The 19484-nt window shown below is 51.2% G+C and overlaps 1 protein-coding gene across 3 annotated transcripts in view; it reads left to right on the plus strand.

Annotated features, from left to right (window-relative positions):
- Window positions 1-19484, plus strand: part of IGSF3 (immunoglobulin superfamily member 3) — a 91566-nt gene that overhangs the window by 56652 nt on the left and 15430 nt on the right. For 2 of the 3 annotated variants that reach the window (XM_032881339.1, XM_032881340.1), the window contains exons 5-8: window positions 3946-4335; window positions 5745-5804; window positions 8174-8575; window positions 12051-12455. In XM_032881339.1, the coding sequence (XP_032737230.1) occupies window positions 3946-4335; window positions 5745-5804; window positions 8174-8575; window positions 12051-12455 (1257 nt within the window). The remainder of the gene's footprint in view (window positions 1-3945; window positions 4336-5744; window positions 5805-8173; window positions 8576-12050; window positions 12456-19484) is intronic. The other variant, XM_032881341.1, reaches the window with a different exon arrangement.

The following is a 19484-nucleotide window of genomic DNA, read 5'->3' on the forward strand; positions in this document are numbered from 1 at the left end:
ACACAGTCAGGGGTCTTGGCCTTCTGCCACTTTTTCTTGTGTCCCTGTAGAGCAGTGCTTCCAATCTACCCAATGGTACAGATTCCTGAATCAGGTTGCTGGGGCGGGGCTAGGGGGGCTGGGAAGCTGGAATTCCAGTACACATCCCAGGTGATTCTTCTGCTGTCTATGTTGTCCGGCACAGCTCTACAGGTAATAGGGCAGAAGGGATTCTCTGGACCGCCGATGGGCTTTCATGAGAAGGATCGGCTCTGGGAAAGAGAGTGCTTTATCTGCTCTGTCGGGCCCAGAGCCGTTAGCAGCTTTTGGATCTTCCAGTACTAAGACATCTGGGGAAGGCACTTCATTTCGTATTTATCCTTTCCCTTTCTGGTTGGCTTTAAGATCAGCTTCAGAAGTCTGGACCAAATTTTGAATCTTAATGCTTTCAAATTAGGTGGCATCAGTTAATCTTCTTTATTTTAATCTTACCAATTTGGGATTAGGACTTTTTGAATTTGCCCAGCAAATGTATTCAGACTAAGCCAGCCAAGAGAAAACTAGATGCAAAAAAAACGTTGATGACTTTACTCGGTGCCCCCAAGCTTTTCAGGTTCCACGGTTGCAGCCCCATCTGGCCCTTCCCTTAGTTCCTTTCGGTAAACATTCAGTGAGTCTCTGTGGCAGTGAGGGTCCGGCGAGAGCTGCTGGGGATTTGAAGATGAACAGCTCTTGGGGCCTCCCCTCAGGGAAGGGGCAGCTGTGAAGGCCAGTGGCTCAGTGGGGTGTCCTGAGGTCTGTGATGCTATGTGGATGGTGCTCTGGGACACAGTAACTAGGCAGTGCCCTGGTGACCTGAAGTTTTCCCTGGATGGGAGAGTGAAGGCGAATCCAGGAAAACCAGCAAGGAGGGCAAGTGGAGCTGAGTCTGAAGCTTGAGGAGACACCAGAGGGGCAAGCTTAAGGGCACAAAAATGTGTCCCATGTTTGGCCAGCAGACAGGAGTCCGGCATGGGTAGAGGTTGAGGCCCAGAAATGAGTGACGAGAGGAGGCCTGAGGCCCCACATGCTGGAGTGCGGAGCTTGGCCTTGACTCGATAGCCCCAGTGTTTGCAAGCTGTCCTTCTTGGGGTCTTGGGAGCCCCCTTAGAGGTGCCTGCCAGGAGGTGGTGGAGGAAGGCACGCTGAGGGCCACAGTGTTCCCTCACTGCCCTTAACCAAATGTTTTCTATGTTGGGCAGCAGAAGATTTTACATAAAGAAACTGCCCTTTCCTCTGCTCGCTCCCGAGGACTGTTTGAAAACCACTGCTTCAGACACTTGTAGGGGGAAATAGAGATTTTAAAGCAAGGAGTGACACAATGAGTTCTGGGTTCCAGAAGGAGAGAACCCCAGAGGCCAGCTGGAGGTTGATTAAACAGGTCGGTCCTGCCGTGGAGGGACCAGGTAGGAGAGAGCTCTGAGACCAGGGTGGGTGGGCGGCAGTCTGGAAAGCAGGCAGCAGGTGCTAGAGACAGAAGAATGGGGAGCACCACATGGAGCAGGAATCCATATACTGGGCACCCTGAGGCCAGGGCTCTGGGTGATTCCTTGAATTGGGATGGGGAGGGAAGGGGAAGAAAAGGTATTAAGAACAAAGTCCTGCTTCAAAGCCTCTGCTTCCCAGTCGGTGGCAGCCCTGGTTGTCTTTTCTTCTGTTTTTGTCAGTTTCAGTCCAGGACTCCATCCTTCACGCAGAAGCTTACAGAGATGCTCAGTACGTAAAAGCACTGTCCGTGCTGAGCCTGGGAGGGATGAGGGCCTGGGAGGAGCCGTGTGGTGGTAATTGCAAAGGCCCAGGAGAACAGCAGCAGTGAGAGGTCAGAGGAGCAGGTCTCGGTGAGAAAGAGAAAGAAACCAAGGGGTCAGTCAAGCAAGAGGAGAATCAGGAAGGAAGGCGTCATGGAACCCAAGGGAGGAGAGTGGGTCTGAAACCTGCTTGAGAGAAGCCTTTGGTGCAATGGGTCGGGGTCAGGGTGGGCAGGGGAATCACTGAGGACATTTGCTAAGACAGTGAAGTTTGGGAGAGGGGCCAGAAGCCAAACTTCAGGAAGTTGAAGAGTGAGGGGCATTGGAAAAAGCAGAAATCAATAATTGACTGGGCATCATCCCCAAGGGCCAGCTGCACAGGAAGGCGGTGGTATACTGTAAGTCTTGTGTCTTCGACCTGGGAACATCAAGCTTCACTAAACCATGGGGTTGTCCCGCAAGAGTAGAAGAGTCTCTGGTTGCCACAAGTAGAAAGCCACAGGTATAGCCAGCCTAACTCTGAGGAAATGGAAATGGAAAGTTCTGAGGTCTCAGGCATCTGTTTGCATGTCTTCCGTGCGATTTATCTGGAAGGCGTGCCTTTTTTTTCTTTTTTTTTAAATCATTGATGTCAAGTTACTGTAATTGGGTTTACCACAGAGCCACTGTCTGGCCGATAACACAGGCACAGTTCCCTTTTGGTTCGTCCCTTTTGGGCAGGGGGTGACAGAGAGAAACTCACTTCAGTTCCCACCTCTTAGGACTGGTCTTTGAGGAAGAGGAAGCTGAGGCAGCAGCTGTCCCCTGGGAGGTGAGCCCCTGGGAGTCGTTGATTGGGGTTTGCTTTGTCAGGAATTTGGGATCCTGAAGGGGAGGAGTTAATTTGCTGAAGAATATGGATATTTGGAGCAAGACACCAGCCCATGTGGGAGGGGCGGGGAGGTGGTTGAGAGCCTCAGGAACAGGGAGAGGAAAACCCGAGTTTGGACTGGAAAAAAGGATGTCAAAGATGCATACTTGTGATGCCTGTGATTTCTCAGGGAAAATAGAATTTTTTATCTGCTCGAAGGGTGCATAGGACAGGGGGACAAAAATGGGGCAAAGGTCACAAAGTTAGTGGTAGAAGCTTGGAAATGCCAGCATACGGAAGGTAGTCGAGGTCAGAGCTAACAGGTCTATGAGTAATTCAAACATACCTGGATTGTGATTTCCCATCTTCAGGGGGACAGAGCTAGACCTGAAAGAAGGAGGGACTTAGCTCCAGCTCTCCTACCCAAGGCCTCGTGGTTCTGTTTTCTGCAAACCTTCATCCTTCGTCTCAGCCCCCACTTCTGCCATGGGTGCCCATGAGGGGCGGTGAGTGTCTCACTGTCTATGGGACACTATTTGCGGCCATGAGCCTTTCCCTCTCTGAGCATCTGCTCCTTCCCGATCAGACAGCCAGCTCTCTGGAGGGTGCTTGGCCTCACTGATCATCTCAGAGGTCATTCACTTTCAGCAGAACTTGGTATCTTCCCTCTCCCTCCTTCTCGAGATTTGATCTGACAGGTGGTGACTGGTGGAGAGACATTCATTTTCACTTTGTGGAATTTTGTGTGCGGGATTGTAGTAATTACCTGTGTCTTATTTCCAGCGTGCACAGGGGACTAAGAACATATCTCAGTTATCGGTACATTTTCGAATATTTCTTAGCACTGGGCTTAGTGCCTAGGCTCCCGTGTAACTTCGTCTCTCACATTTCCATGGTGTGGGTCCTGCCACACCGGCAGAAAATGTTTGTAGGCCTGTTGCTTAAATGGGAGTTTCGGGGGGTATAGGTGAGAGCTAGACCTGGGTAAGTGATGTCAGGAATGATATTCCTTATTGACCTCTGGGGTCTAATCCTGGACATCATAATCTACAGAGTCCCCTCCGTCTCAACTGGGATGATGAGCCCCTTAGACTGTCTGGGTCTAGCTACCTTTGAGTTCTCTCTGAGATATTCAGGAGTTTCTCGGGTCCTCAGATCAGCCCTGGGCGTGGGTTGGATTTTTCTCCCAAGACTAGCAAGGACGTGCCTTCCCTATGGTTAGCATGCCCCCAGAAGGCCCTGGTAGTGGGAATTTGCGGATACCGTTGGGGTAGCTGGGGGTCCTTGTGTTCACCCAGAATGTATCCGTTTTGTTGTTGGTTTCCTTAGACAAAGAGTTCACCGTTCGGCTGGAGACTGAGAAGCGGCTGTACACGGTGGGTGAGCCGGCGGAGTTCAGATGCATCCTAGAGGCACAGAACGTTCCTGACCGTTACTTCGCTGTGTCCTGGGCCTTCAACAGCTCGCTCATCGCCAGCATGGGGCCTAATGCTGTGCCAGTCCTCAACAGTGAATTCGCCCATCGGGAAGCCAGGGGCCAGCTCAAAGTGGCCAAGGAGAGCGACGGTGTCTTTGTGCTCAAGATCTACCACCTCCGCCAGGAAGACAGTGGGAAATACAACTGTCGTGTGACAGAGAGAGAGAAGACGGTCACCGGGGAGTTCATTGACAAGGAGAGCAAGCGGCCCAAGAACATCCCCATCATAGTCCTCCCCATCAGTAAGTAGAGAGATGTGCTGCCACCTCTCCTCCCCCCTCTCCACCCCCGTCTGGTCTGTAGCTGGCATCATTGAAAAGTTGGGGGACAGATGAGGTATTTGGCGGTGGGGGTTCGTGGAACCCAAGGGTTCAGTCAGCGCTGGCAGAGAAACCTGCTAATCTTTCTCTCTCCCTTCTCCAGCTTGCCTGCCCACACTTAGCACACACCCCCCGCTCCCCCCCAGTGACTCAGAGCACTGGGGTGTGTTTGCAGGCTGGAAGGGGCATCCCAGAGCTGAGCGTTAGCAGCCCTCTATAAATGCTGGCTGGGCCAGCTCAGCTGGGAGGAAAATCAGGAATCTGGGAATGACTCTTTGCTCCCACATGGGAATCAAGTGCCCAGAAGAAGTGGGCAGATGCCTACCTTGAAATATCACTTCCAAGGGTTGGTCTTTAATGGGAGGATTTTCAGTCATAAAGCCCCTTATTTAAAAGGATTTGCTGTCTGGGTTTTTGCGTATAAGAATTGGCATTTCCCTAAGGTTCTCTTCCCTACTGAAGTTGTGTTTTCAAAAGTCAGTGGATGGGACCTCTCCAGTCTTCCTGGAGCATAGCCCTCCTGTGAAAGCTTAGCTGGTTTCCAAGGCTCTGGCCAGGCTCCTGTTTCCAGGGAAGCTGGCCTCATCTGGGCGGGGAGCTGTTGCGGCTGGGAACTGGGGACACTACCCGCGTTTGCTCCTACCATGTTTACTCATCCCCTAGGATCGGGACGTTATTAACATCTCAGTTCTCTCATAGTTCTGTTTTTACTAAAAAGAGTTAAAGCTTACCATGCCCTGATTTTTAAACAAGACAGTGAAGTTTTTAAACTAACCTCTAACATTTTTCTCAACTGCTCCAACTGTTCTTTCCCTTATCCTTGTTAATGGTTCCCTCTATGCTTTGATTTTCCCTTTTCCATTTTTAATATAGTTCTCCACAAGCAAGAAGGATAAAGTAGACAGAGGGGTCTTGCCACTTTTCTCTTTTCTCACCCATGGGATTCCTTTCTTTCGTCCTTATTTATTTTTTAAAATCTCTCTCACACATCTAATAATCTCAAAATTATTTTGTTTCTTAGACTCTTATTTTTTTCCTTGCAATGCCTAGCATGGTGCTTTGCGTAGGGAACGTGCTTGCTGAGTATTTGTAGAGTCGAAATGTTTGAATCGAACGCCCACTCTCCTGACTGTTTTCTGTCGGTTTGTGCTTGCCTTAACCACGGACTCTCTACCTTTAAATCTGCAACTAATTCCTCGTTGTGCTGTAAGGATCCAGGGAAGGGCAGCCACGCTGTTTTACTTCCTGTGTCTTTTGTACTAAGAGATTTCCCCCGACCCCTTCCAAGAACTTGTTTGATGATCTGTGGCCCTGCTATATTGCTTTTCCAGCAGATAACTGGGTAGTTAAAGTCCCTCAGCACCACCAGATCCTGCCCCAAGGCCACTTGGGTAAGTCTACCAAAGTACAGCGATCACATCGGGAATGGTGATAATACCTTGGATTTTAATGGCGCTTTTCCTTCCGAGAGCCCAAGTGCTTCCGCATAGATCACTTCTTCCTGTGCTCCCATCCCTGAAATCTCTGCAGAGGCCACAATCCTATCCATCCTAGGAAGGAAGAAGCCAGAGCACCGTGCAGAGATGTGGCAGGGCCAGTCCCATGAGCGGCTGAGTGTGCGTGGCGTCAGGAACATTTGCTTCCAGCTCCAGACCCACTGCTCCGTGCTTAGCCTGTGCTGTCTCACCTACCTCCTGATGGGACATTTCACCGGCGCCCGTGCCGTCGGATTCTCATTAGTCTGTACTAGTTCTCGCTTAATCCAGAGAGTTCTACACTGTCGGCTGCCTTTTTCTCAGGCCCAGGAGTGCTCAGAACTAGTCTTAACAGGCAGTGTAGCCCCTGGGTTCTTATCTGCCTTGGACCCGGCCTGCCAGCCTGGTTTTTCTTCTCTGAGGGCCCCATCTCACCGTGCGGTTCTTCCAGGCATTCCCCACCGGAACCCAGCCAGGACTTCTGGAAGAGTCTGCTGGGGTGGCCAAAGGGAATGGCAGGGACGCCCTGCATGTCATTCTGCTGGAGGCAAGCGAAGGGACTTTTATCGCTTCATGCGGAGTTGTCCTTTCAATTCCCCACGTGGAACGATCTTGCTAGGGATGGGTCTTTAACTTAAAGAGGAATTATCATTAATGAGGATGACCGTGCTGTCAGTGTGTGACCCCGAGAATTAGGAACTCTTAGCGCCTCCATTTTGCACAAGAGAAATGGAAGCGTGGGGAGGTTGAAGAAGAGCCCCCAGATTACAGAGTTAGGAAGCAGTGAACCCAGGCCTAGAGTTCCCATCTGCTTGCCTCCAAATCCATGTTTTTAGGGCTTCTTAGTGCCGTGGATGATGGCTAACCGGGAGCCTCCCCATCTCCGTAAATCATCTTCATATGGCTCCTGGGAAAAGTCCTCTTTCCCACCCCACCCAGATCGATTTTTCACATGGAACAAGCCAGTCCAGAATGGAGAGCAGGCACCCTCGCCATAGCACGAACTAGCTGCTGGGGCTCAGTGCTCATCTTTGTCTGTTTCTGTCTGTGGGAGAAATACGGGAAGAGATCGATTCACTACATGGTGATGGGTGTCTGTGGGTCCCTCCTCTGTGATTGGGTGTGCCACTTGATCTGGAATTTGATTTCATTGATTGATTTTAAATCATTGTGTTTCATGTGGGTGGTACCTGGAAAACTGAAGCCGAATTTGTTATGGTGTTTGTATTCTATAATATTTGTGGGTTTTTAAAACTCAGTGTAGATAAAAGAATGTATGCATAATGAAGACAGGTTTGAACATCCAGGATGTTTATAAAAACAGAAGTTATTAGGAATAGTTAATCATGATCACTGTGACCACCTTTTGGAATCCTCCAGTGTGTTGGGTGACTTAAATGAGTAGTCTTACTTCCTTTTTAATCTTTAAAAAAATGCATAGTAGAAATGTCACTGTCCCTATCTTAGAGACAAAGCACGTAGAGTTGAAATAATTTGACTGAGTGATGTCAGCAAACTAAGTGAGTAGTGAAGGAGTGAAGGGAAGTGGATCCTTTGCCTGAACTTTGATTGGCAGGAGGTTTTGAGGTTGCAGCCATGGAACCAGGGCTGAACGTAGGTGGCAGGATGGAGAGCTGGTGGCCTTGGCCTGTTCCTCTGCGTTAATGAGAAGGATGAGAGCGTACTCTCCACCCCTCTGTGAAATGAGACGCCTGTACCATTTTAACCCACACCCAAGCAAGCTCATGTTTATCTTCCAAGTATGTCCCATCGTTTTTGTGCTGCTTGCTAATATTGCCTTGAAGGGCTCTAGTGACGTGTTACAGATGTCCAGCATTTATTTGCCTGCCGTATCACCAAATGGCAGGAAGATGGAGGTGAAGTAGAATTCCAGAGTCACTCCGCGTACTCAAACTCCCAAGTGGAAAAATCCTTGAACCCCAGCTGAGCAGATTCCCTGATAAATGCCTTTATGCCCCAAGAGTAAGGTCATTGCTTTGTGTTTCTTAGGACCTAATTCGGTCTCTGGTCTCAGACCCTCTTTATCCCACACATTACCCTGGCACCCAGCTAAGGGCCTCTGAGTTTATGGATCTTAAAATCTGCGGGGTAGTGCCCAGAAGCAGCCAGGGCTCACAGTGGCAGCAAGTGTCTGGAGGCTTTGACCCTCCAGGTGACCGGCACCTGCATAGCATGACTTCTGCCCCTGTCCTCCTTTCCCCTCTATGGGGAGGGGGCGGGAGCGGCCTGAAAGCCACAGCGTGGCCCTCTCTCCCTCTTTCCAGAGAGCAGCATCTCTGTGGAGGTGGCCAGCAACGCCAGTGTCATCCTGGAGGGGGAGAACCTGCACTTCTCCTGCAGCGTCCGCACAGCGGGCCGGCCGCAGGGCCGCTTCTCCGTCATCTGGCAGCTGGTGGACCGGCAGAACCGCCGCAGCAACATCATGTGGCTAGACCGGGACGGCACCGTGCAGCCGGGCGCGTCCTACTGGGAGCGCAGCAGCTTCGGGGGCGTCCAGATGGAGCAGGTGCAGCCCAGCTCGTTCAGCCTGGGCATCTTCAACAGCAAGAAGGAGGACGAGGGCCAGTACGAGTGCCACGTGACCGAGTGGGTGCGGGCTGTGGACGGCGAGTGGCAGATCGTCGGGGAACGCCGGGCCAGCACCCCCGTCTCCATCACGGCTCTCGGTAAGGCAGCATCTGGCGGTCTTTCGGTGGGGCAGTGGGGAGACTGCTCCCCTGTCAAGAACCTCATCCTGACTTCCATCAGAGTTCTGGCAGGAAACGGTGGCACCTTCTGAAGGGTTTAATTGAAGGGCCTGTTACCAAAGTGTGGGTAGGGTTGTAGGGCCTTGGGGACTGGTGGCAGCTGGGGGCATTCAACCTTCCTGGGTCCGCGTGGAAGGAGTGAAGTTGGCAGAACTCTGGCCAGGGGATTGAGGCCACCCAGCAGGAGTGGTGGCCCCAGGTGGAGGAACGTGGCCACTGCCAAAACCGGCCACCCCCCAGAGCAGAGCCTCTCTCGCCTGCCCCCAGGCTCTCCTGCCCTGCAGCCCAGGGGCTCAGCCCTTCTCAAAAGGCCAGAGCAGCACATTCAAGGGTAGAAAATACCTCTTTTCGCCCTTTATTTAGCATTTACTATGTTCCTGGCTGAGTCTAAGCACTTAAGCTCAATTGTCCCTTTGAATTTTCACCTAGCCAAGGGCTAAACCCGATTTTACAAGGAAACTGAGTGAGAAGGGTTACCTCATATGCCCAGGGTCACAGCTTTTAAAGGACCGACCCATCATCCAGACCAGGACAGCCAAAAGTCTCTCCACTTTTCTTTCAAAAGCCTGTGCTTTCATCTCTCCCTCTGTAAGGCACCTTCTTAGGAAAGCCACTTCCTCATTAGCATGAAATTAAAAGATACCTTGAGATTTGCTAAAACCAGAGAATTAGATTTGCTTCTTATGGGGCCGTGAAAGAGGCTTCTATCAATGTTTATCTGCTTAATATGAGGAGCATATTAAATTGTAAAAGGCCAGTCGGCTACTTGTTGTCTTGTTAGGTCGTCCTGTGTATGAGGACAGCTGTGACATCAGCTGTCCTCAGTGGCTTTGTGTCCCACTCCCTGGGACTACATTGTCCACTGTCCTCATAGGTAGAGCTGGTGGCGCCTTTAGACACACACCCATAACGATGGTAGCCCCGGCTGGTTTTTCCCTCAATGGAAGATTACAAATATACTATCCACCCAAGATTACAAATACACTTTTTTTCCTAAAAGCTTAATCCCCAAGACTGGCCTACTTCTTGCAGTCATCATATTGCTCAGATTTCCGTCTGTGGAAACTTCATCCACTGGTTGAGTTTGCCCCCCGGCTCAGTCAGCACCAGTGTGGACCTTTGGGGATGCCACCTGTGAGGAAACGTCTGACTTTCCAGTCATGGTCATTTTTCCCCACATCATGAGGTTAGGGACATCCAAGGAGTGGTTAACATTTGTCCGGAGCACTTCTCCAGAGGTCACCTCACAGAATCCACTAATTCCCTGAGAATTTTCCTTCTCACCTTATGTCTGTGGTTCTCACAGTCAGGGTCACCAGGGGCTCTGACCTGGGATCCCAGGGCTTGGTTCTACTTCCCTGTTCTCTACCTCTGAGGCGCCTCTGGCCAGAGCCATAGTTAGGGCGGCCCAAGGGGGTTAGGGCAGGGAAAGTGGAGGGCACTGTGGGGTCACGTTGCCTGTCAGTCTAGATCGTGACCTACATGAGTTTTCATATTGGCGCAGTTAGGTACGGCTGGCTCTCAGCAGGCGCCCCGGGAAGATGACAGGTGGGAACACCCTCCAGCTGCCCTGGCCCATCATGACCATTCAGTTAGAGTAAGCTGGCTGCGCCGTGCTCCGTGATCCTGGCGTGTGCTCTGTCAAGCCTGGACAGAGTCCCTTGCCTGGAGAAGCTTTCTCCCCTTAGGGTGTTGAGGCCAGGAGTCCCTGGTGCATGGCCTCTCCCTGAGGTCCTATGTTCCCCCACCCTCAGGGCAACATATACTGCATGCAGAGACCCAAGTGACCACCACAACCCCTTCAGGCTTAAGGCTGGGTCTCTGGGTCTTAACTTTTTTTTTAAAGGATACATAAAGATAGCTTATGAAATCCAAACTGAAAATCCAGAGTTTTCAGGAGATTATGCCGACCTATTTGCTGTCTTAACCGCCCCACACAAATCTAAAAAACTCATTCTGTGCCTGGTCTTTTACCCATGGAATCTGAAGTACTTTCCTTTATGTGCATTTTGTTTCTTCAGCCAATGACATATATGACAGAATAGAGCGTGGGCCAGGTACTATTCCATGCCAAGTACGTTGCAAAATATTAACTCATTTCATCCTCACAAGGACCCATTTTACGGGTGGGGAAATAGAGGTGGAGAGAAGTGAAGTAACTTGCTGCTGTCACATAGCTAGAAAGTGTCACCATCAGGCATCTGGCCCAGGGGTTTGTGCCTTTAACCCCTTCCCATGGATAACACCGCCTACCTGCCCCTGGCCAGCAGCTTGACCGTGGGCAATCCATTTTACTTCTCTATGCCCCTTCCTTACCCATAAGAAATGGATGGTGTGCCTTCTTGTCCTACGAGGTCATTTTGAGGATTCAGTGAAGTGTGGCGGAAGCACAGCCATTGGCAGCATGCCTGGCGCATGGTGCTCCGTAAATGCTGGCTGGCCCTGGTTTTATGATCACAACCAGTGTATTAATGTTATGTGGTGTTTCAAGGTGAGGGAAGTCAGATAGCCCCCATTGAGGAGCTGGGGTCAGGGACTAGTCAGCTGGCCGTCCGTGAGGAGTATTGGGAGCCTCACAGCCTACTGTGACAGCAGAGAAGCCCACCTCACCCCAAGTCCCCCCTGCTCGAGGTCTGGCCATGTACTGTGGCTCCCTCACTGCCTATCTCCTTTGAATTTCGCAAGGAAAGTGAAAGAAGGGCGGGTGAGTGAACCTCCACTGCCTGGCCCAGGAGCTTGGGACATGTCCTGCTACTTGACTTCACGTTCTCCAGCCCCGATGTGCTGCAGAGCAGACAGGCGAGGCTTCGGGGCTGGAGGCTGTGTCCACCTTGCAGGCAATGAATGAAGTTGGCTTGGGGGCTTATTTCTCCTGGTTTTTTTTTTTTTTTTTTTTTTAAGATTTTATTTTTTAGAGAGAGATAGCACAAGCAGGGGGAGCTGCAGGCAGAAGGAGAGGGAGCAGCAGACTTCCTACTGAGCGGGGAGCCCGATGCAGGCAGACGCTTAACTGACTGAGCCACCCAGGCACCCCTTTTCTCCTGTTTCAGCCTGGGATCCCAAGATTTCTAGGATGAGCTCTGCCTACAAACCTCAGTTCCTACGAGGGGACTGATGGGAGGCAGATGGAAATGAAGGTTTCACTCGGAGGGACTTGCTCAGTGCTGCTCAAGGAGAATTACCTCTGGCCTCTGTCCGCAGGGTCTTGTGACCTTCTGGGCTTGTGCTTCCAGGTGAGAGCCAAAGTAGCCGTGGTCCAGGCATCAGGAGAGACCCAGAGCCTTGGCAGTGCTCCGTTTGCTTTGCCAGCAGTCCCATCACTGTGGCACGCTGCCCTGAGAAAGCCAGGTGTCCCCCCTCCCTCCCACAGCTGGAGTCTCTACTCTCTCTGCAGAAATGGGCTTCGCTGTCACAGCTATCTCCCGCACGCCGGGCGTGACCTACAGTGACTCCTTCGACCTGCAGTGCATCATCAAACCCCACTACCCGGCCCGGGTCCCCGTGTCAGTGACGTGGCGGTTCCAGCCGGTAGGCACCCTCGAGTTCCATGACCTGGTGACCTTCACCCGGGATGGAGGAGTCCAGTGGGGGGACAGGTCCTCCAGCTTCCGAACCCGAACAGCCATTGAGAAGGCCGAGTCGAGCAACAACGTGCGCCTAAGCATCAGCCGGGCCAGCGACACGGAGGCGGGCAAGTACCAGTGTGTGGCCGAGCTGTGGCGGAGGAATTACAACAACACCTGGACGCGGCTGGCCGAGCGGACCTCCAACCTCCTGGAGATCAGGGTGCTGCAGCCAGGTCAGCAGCATGGGGGGTGGGGGCTTGCCATGGGTGCCACACGTGGGGACGGAGAAGGGATGCACATTGAGCCCTCAGTGGTCCTGCTTTGTAGCTGCAGAAATTTCAGATCTGTAGGTGGCTGTGAGAGGACCGTTTGCTGGTCTGGCTTGTCCATGGCTGACCTCTTACCCTCTTCATTTTCTCCCTGTGTTTGGTTTGGGTTGTTGTTTCTGAACCATTTGAGGGTCACTGGCAGGGGTCGGATCTCCTGCCTCTAGGTCCTCCATCCAGTGTGTGCCTCCTAAGAACAGGGACCCTCTCCTGTCCAACCAGGACACTGCTGTTGGGCCCCAGGAATTCAACACCACTGCGGAATGCTGCCAGCATTTCCCCTGTTGTTCCTATGATGTCCTTCATAGTTTTTCTTCTTTTCTTCCTTCCAGACCAGGATCCAATCAGGGATTGCAAACCGCTTTTAGTTGTCTTGTCTTTTTAGACTCTCTTTACTTAATGTCATCTCCTAAATTCTTGCGACAGCACCATGGAGGAGGGACCATTGTCCCTTGTTGGCAGCTAAGGAATGTTGAGCACGACAGGGAACGGGAGAGTCCCTTACTGAGTTATTTCCCTCGTGGCAGGTGCTTGGGGTCGCTGGTTTTATGAGCCTTTCACAAGCCCAGGAAAGACTATGACTAGCCCAGGGTCATGCAGCTGGTAAAGGGTGGACCCAGGGTTTGAATGCTTGTGTTTTTTCCCCCATGCCCTTTCCCAGGGTGGGAGAGGGGAGTGCTTGCTCCTTCGTTAGACCCTTTTCCTAATGCATGGGAGGGGGTAGGTATCTGTGCTTTCCTGGTGTCCCTGGTGTGTATCCCGTCTCCTCCTTGGCTGGAAGCTGGTGGAAGGTGGAGCCCAGGCTATGGGCCCAGCTTCCCTGCCATGGACGCTGGGCCCCTGAGTAGGAAAGGGCAGGCACCCTCGTTGTGAAGGGTGGTGTGGATGAGACATGACTTACAAAGACGACTTTCTGACTCTGTGACCTGCCCATTTTGCAAAGATGGTTTGAACGCCTTGCAAAGAGGACTTTTCTACTCACTCACCAACCTGTCTGCTCCACCCCGTCATATGGTGATAGTGGTATTGTCTGAGCTCCCCCTTGGCCTCTTCTAACCCCATGAAAACCCTGTTCTGCACCAGAGTTTGGAACAAACAAGTTGTATAAATGATGGGAAGGGGTTCCTTGGGCAGTTACAGCCTAAGCCTGGGCAGCAAGAAGCTCAAAGAAGATGCTGTGCTGCTTAAGTAGATTTTTGGGTTAATGGAGGGTTAAGCAGAGACCCCATTTTGTATGACTTCTTGTTGTGGGAATGCTGAGGGACACACTTGCCTGTCTCACTGACTAGGACATTCTAGTTGTAATTGTGCATTTTGTGGTCTCCTCGGGCCCTCAAGCTCGCTGTTGTGAGCCACGGCGCCTGCCACATGGTTCTGCAGCTGTAGAAGGTAGGCTCGGTGCCTGACATTGCCTTTTTGAATCAGTTCCTAATACTTTCTTGCTTCTGTCCCTGTTTGGAATCTAAGGCTGGAGCACGTAAGGAATGGCTCAGGAATTAGCTCAGCAAAGATTCAAGTTATTTGGATTTCGATGAACTTACGGTGTTTCTAAAGAGAATAAGGGGTAGAAATGTGTTAAGTTCCTCTTGGGAGCCAGGCTTTGTCCTTACTAGCACCTATGTGAAAAATTCATCCAACACTGAAACGATGGAGATGTTTGTATCCCTGTTGTGGTTTCTTTGTGGAGAAACACAGGCTCCCAGTAACTTAGGAGGCACGATGGCAGTGAACCAGCTTGTCAAGTGGAAAACCGAGCTTGCCAGGGCTGGTGGGCCTCGATCTTCTCAGCTTCCAGAGGTCTCTCCATTTTCCATCACACCATCTCATTCCTCCTGGGTGGAAAATGTAGCTGGAGAGCTAGGGGTGAGGGTCTACTCTGAGGCATGTCTCAGGTCTCTGTGGCTTGTGCCGAACTAGTCTGTGGAGCGAGAAGGGGCACAGTGGCGCAGGAGCCTGTGGGGAGGGGCTGTGGGCCACGTGGCCTGTTCTCCGAGGTGAGCAGTGATGTGCTCCCTCCACTGCCAGGTCCTCTGGGGGCTGCAGAGAGCCCAGTGGGTGCTGGGGCCACACACCACCGCCCAGGGAGTGGCTGAATGCACGAGGGAGAGTCCATCCCTCTTCATGTTACCATCCTCCCCTATTAAATATTTATGCAGTTAGCACTTCACCTTTCCCAAAGAGCTCCATGGTCGTTTCTTCCTTTCCCCCCCACACACTTGGGTTGGTTCTGAGCCTTCATGGTGGAGTGTGGGGCAGGCAGGGGAAGTAGAAGTGGAAAATACCAGAGGGCTGACTGTGTCAGACACTTGGCGTGTGTGATCTCGTGTCGTCTTCACCCGCTACACTGGGAGGAGGCTCTTGCTGTCTCACTTTATCAATGAAGTCACTGAGGCTCACAGAGGTTCTGACTTGCCCAAGTCAAGTAAGTGGTGGGGGCAGGGGAGGTTGGGATTTGGTCCCATGTGTGCCTTGTTAAAAAGCAGTGGGGTTGGATGATGAAAGGGGCACTTTGACTTTCTTTAAGGCCATATCGTCAGAGATCATACTTAATGCATTGAGTTAACAACCTCATTAATAGAAAGAAGTTTATCTTTGGAGCTGGCTGACGGGGAGTCTCACAGCACAGGTGGTTGTAGCAGTGAGAATAGTGACAACGACACAGCAGCTAATCTTTATGGAGCGTTTCTTGTGTGTGTTTGTCACCAGCCTGAATGCTTTAGATGCAGTAGCTTCCTGGGTTCTCACAATACCAGGTTTCACCCATTTTATAGACGAGGAATGGACAGAGACATTAAATAAATTATCCAGTGATCCATAATAAGAGGCAGAAGCAAGATGCAAATCCAGACGGGCAGTCTGGCTCCACAACCCAAGCTCTTAATTTGATTATATGGCATATTTTCTAGGCAGTTTTTTTTTTTTTTTTTTTTTCCTTCTCAGGGATCCTCTTCAGTACCAGGTACTTTTATTTGACTTCACCTCTCTCTGGTTTACCATCCGTGATTTCCTGACACCCGTTAGTAGATACTTCAATTTGTTTTTTTCAAGTTGGGGCCACGAGGTGCCTGTAGAGGTTGTAGTCTGCCAATGGTGAAGGATTTTTTTTTTTTAAGATTTTATTTATTTATTTGACAGATATCACAAGTAGGCAGAAAGGCAGGCAGAGAGAGAGGAGGAAGCAGGCTCCCTGCGGAGCAGAGAGCCCGACACGGGGCTTGATCCCAGGACCTTGGGATCATGACCTGAGCGGAAGGCAGAGGCTTTAACCCACTGAGCCACCCAGGCACCCCATGGTGAAGGATTTTAACTGACGTCTCCTCTAACGCCCGTTTCTTCAAACTTCTGCCACAAGATGGCTCCTAAGACTTGGGGATACCAGAGCTCAGAACCAGCCTGGGCTTCTCTTCTTTTTGCTCTCCCTCCAGTCCTTGCCCCTCAAAATAGTCCTCTTATCCCTGCTCTGGTGTTTTCCATCGAGTGTCCCCCCGCCCAACACCTGCCGCCAACCACTTTTAAGAATATTTTATAAAATATTCTGGGACACCTGGGGGGTTCAGTTGGTTGAGCAGCTGCCTTCGGCTTGCGTCATGATCCCAGCGTCCTGGGATTGAGTCCCACATTGGGCTCCTTGCTTGGCAGGGAGCCTGCTTCTCCCTCTGCCTGCCTGTGCTCGCTTTCTCGCTCTCCCTCTCTCTGACAAATAAATAAAATCTTTAAAAAATATATTTTATAAAATATTCTTATTCCAACAGAATCACAGGGAAACCCAGGGACTGTTGGCTCTCTCGTGCTGGTCCATGTGTCAGCCTTTCACTGTTCATGTCACCTGCTCCCAAAGGGCTCTGTGTGATCTGTGCCCCAGACCGGTCCTTGCCAGGGCCACCTGCTGGCCTGACCACATCACAGGTATTTGATGCATTAAAATCTCTGGCTGGATGGCACGATTGATTGTGGATCTATCATTGACCATTCTTTTTACCTACTTCCTGCTCCATCTGTGCGTCCCCAAGGAGATCTTCGAGGAATGCCATCACTCCCATTTTGTTGATTTAGATTAGCCTGACTCCCATTGATCACAGAGTGTGACCCCCAGGGGGGATTTAGGCAAAACTTTAAGCCAGTTCAACAGATTCGATTCCTTGCTCTTAATCAATTCTTTTCTCTTTTAATTTCCAAGCATCGCTTTACTTTCTTCTGATTTTCTTTAGCACCAAAAAACACCTCCAATCACATATTCCTAAATACAGAAGCAATAAGGGAAATGTCAGCACTCATTTTCCAAGTGTTTACGACCTTCTCTCGGTCTGGCTATTAAATATTGCACATTCAAATTGACAAAGCAATAAACAAGCTTCCAAGAGGAGAGCCTCCGGTGTAGAAAGCCAACTTGTCAGTGGGTGTATTCTGCTGGGATTTTACTGATGGGTAGTCAGGATGAATATTTAATACCCTGTGGATGCTGCAAAATCCGTTTTCTCCAGTTTCTTATTGCTGACCTGGCAGATTGGGAGGGCTGAGTGCTTTTTTCTTTGACTTGCATGGGTCCAGGGCATGTGAACAGTGGCTCTCCTTGTCACAGTCTGGTAAGTGACAGCCTGCCTCATCCCAAGTGGGATTGGCCCCTGCTTTCTTTCAGGAGAAGCTGAGGTTCATTCTCCTGGCATGCCAGGTGCATGTGGCTTCTGCCTGCTGGGGGCTCACAGACAGTGAGCAGGAGCGCCAGAGCCCTAGGGGAGTCTCCCAGCCCTCCCCCACCTCCTCAGGCCCCGTTGTCATGGTGACGCCAGGTGCACCTGTTTGCAGTCGGCATGTAAGGGTCACTGCTCTGTCTGCAGACAGGTAAGACAGACAGGGCATGTCTGGGTGACTCCTCATTAGCTGCTTCCACTTCCAAACTTTTGCTGCTTTCTCCTCGCTCCTCCCTCCCACTGCCTTCTGCAAGCATGTTTGAGCACCTACTCTGTGCCAGTTTCCATGATCAGTACTGCAGCTGCAGACAGGGGCATGTCCTCATTCCTGCCTGGCAGGCTGTCCTGCGGCCTGGGAAGATGTTGAAGCTTGGGGAAGAGTCACAGGGATGGTGGGAGGGCCGGCCTGGGGGTGGGCAGTGGGACAGTTCAGGCTTGGAACAGCGTGTACAAAGAACATCATGGAGGGAGGAAGCAGCACGCATGTTTAATGTGACTGAAGCATGGGGTCACGGAGGGCTCTGGCCCCAGGTATGTGGGCTAGGGCCAAGGGAGCCCCTTTTAGACACCAAAGTGTGGAGGGTCATCAAATGTGATAGTTAAAAGCGAGGACAGATCAGGCAGCCTGCGTTTGAATCTGGGCTCTGCCACTTACCAGCAGGGTGACCTTGGCCAGTATCTCTAAATTTGGGGATAATGATACTTATTTCATAGATCTGGCGGGGAGCAAATAGCCAGTATTTATGAAGTGCTTACAACAGTGCTTAGCACATAGAAAGGAATCTATGAATTGGTTAAATAACATTTTCTAATCTGAGCAATCAGGAGTTCTGATGGTGCTCAGATCATATCCTTTTTATAACAATTCAGAATAGTCCCTTTACTACTCTTAAAATGAAATTCCTAGACAGTATAACATTCCTACTCACATAACCTTTAGAAATGGTTACAGTGCCCTAATTGTGGGACAAAGGATGAATGTTTTTGAAAAGGAGTTCGTAGCACAGTGACTCCGTGCTCAGGGACAGCTACGCTGGGCGGACACGCCGCCGCTCTGTCCTTAGAGACACCGACCGACTGTCAGGCCCATTAGCCCCAGCAGCGCGGCTCTCCCCGACACGCTTTCTGAAATCCCGAGCAACTCTTGTTGCAATGTGGAACAAAACAAAGGAAAATCCTCCCTTCGTTTACCTGGCATATATTAAAACCATGCAAAATTAAAAAAAAAAAAAAGTATTGTGGTGATAGCAAAATGGAAGTAGGTTCTGGGTTCAGGGATGGCATTTTCTCCCACATGAATGTCATTTGAAAGTCACGCAGGACAGAGCCAGAGGTTTGGGGCCCAGAGCCATCCCAGGCCTGGGTTTGCATCTATCCCTGGCCCTCATCCACTCAGCACCCCCACTTCCCATCGATGTGACAAAGAAAAACCTGCCCGCAGATTTCGCTGACATCTGCTGAAAACTATGGTCCTGAGGAGCCCCAAGCAGGCCCCAAGCTGGGAGCAGTAAGCTCCTGTTTGTGGCTTAGGAAGTTCCCCCTGGTTCGGGGTGGGGGCTGAAGAGCTCCCTTGCAGGCTGAATATGGCCAGCCAGAGATTCTAGGGGTCAAGTAGGGCCTAACCATGAAGGGAGAGAAGAGTAGGGGCTTAGGATAGAGGGACTGTAGGGTATAGTAGCTGCTTGACTGGCATGTGTCTTTGCCATCTCCTTCTCTGAGGGACGGTGTGACACACACACACACACACACACACACACACACACACACACTCATTTCTCTCCCATAGCTTTCCCTCCTCGCCTGACTTGCTTCCCTCAACTTGACAGACGTCTGCTGTCTGGCCACTGGCCTGGCCCTGTCTGCGCCTCAGTGTTCTGATCGCTGTCACCTATCTTTAGTAAAGCCCAGTGTTCCTCCTCTCTCCTCTACTCCTTCACTGCCCGAGTCTCCTCACTTGTCCCTCTGGCCCTGCGCACCCCCGTACAGAAACTTCGGTCTCCTGGGTTACCTGTGGCCACCTCACGGCCACACCTGTGTCTTCTCTGACTCACGGTGCCTCCCACTTGTCTGAGGGCTGGTGAGGCTGCAGCTTGCCGGGCCCCACCCCCAGCTTTTTGGTTCAGTGGTCTCAGCAAGTAATCATCATCCCCAGGTGATGCTGATGTCGGAGGGCCCCACAAGGCCCCACATGGCCCCCCGAGAGCCGCAGATGGTCAGCATCTAGTATGCATCCCAGGCCCCTTGCAGA

The sequence above is a fragment of the Lontra canadensis genome, unplaced genomic scaffold, assembly GCF_010015895.1.
Source record: "Lontra canadensis isolate GAN:19392208 unplaced genomic scaffold, GSC_riverotter_1.0 scaffold75, whole genome shotgun sequence".
Classification (NCBI taxonomy): domain Eukaryota; kingdom Metazoa; phylum Chordata; class Mammalia; order Carnivora; family Mustelidae; genus Lontra; species Lontra canadensis.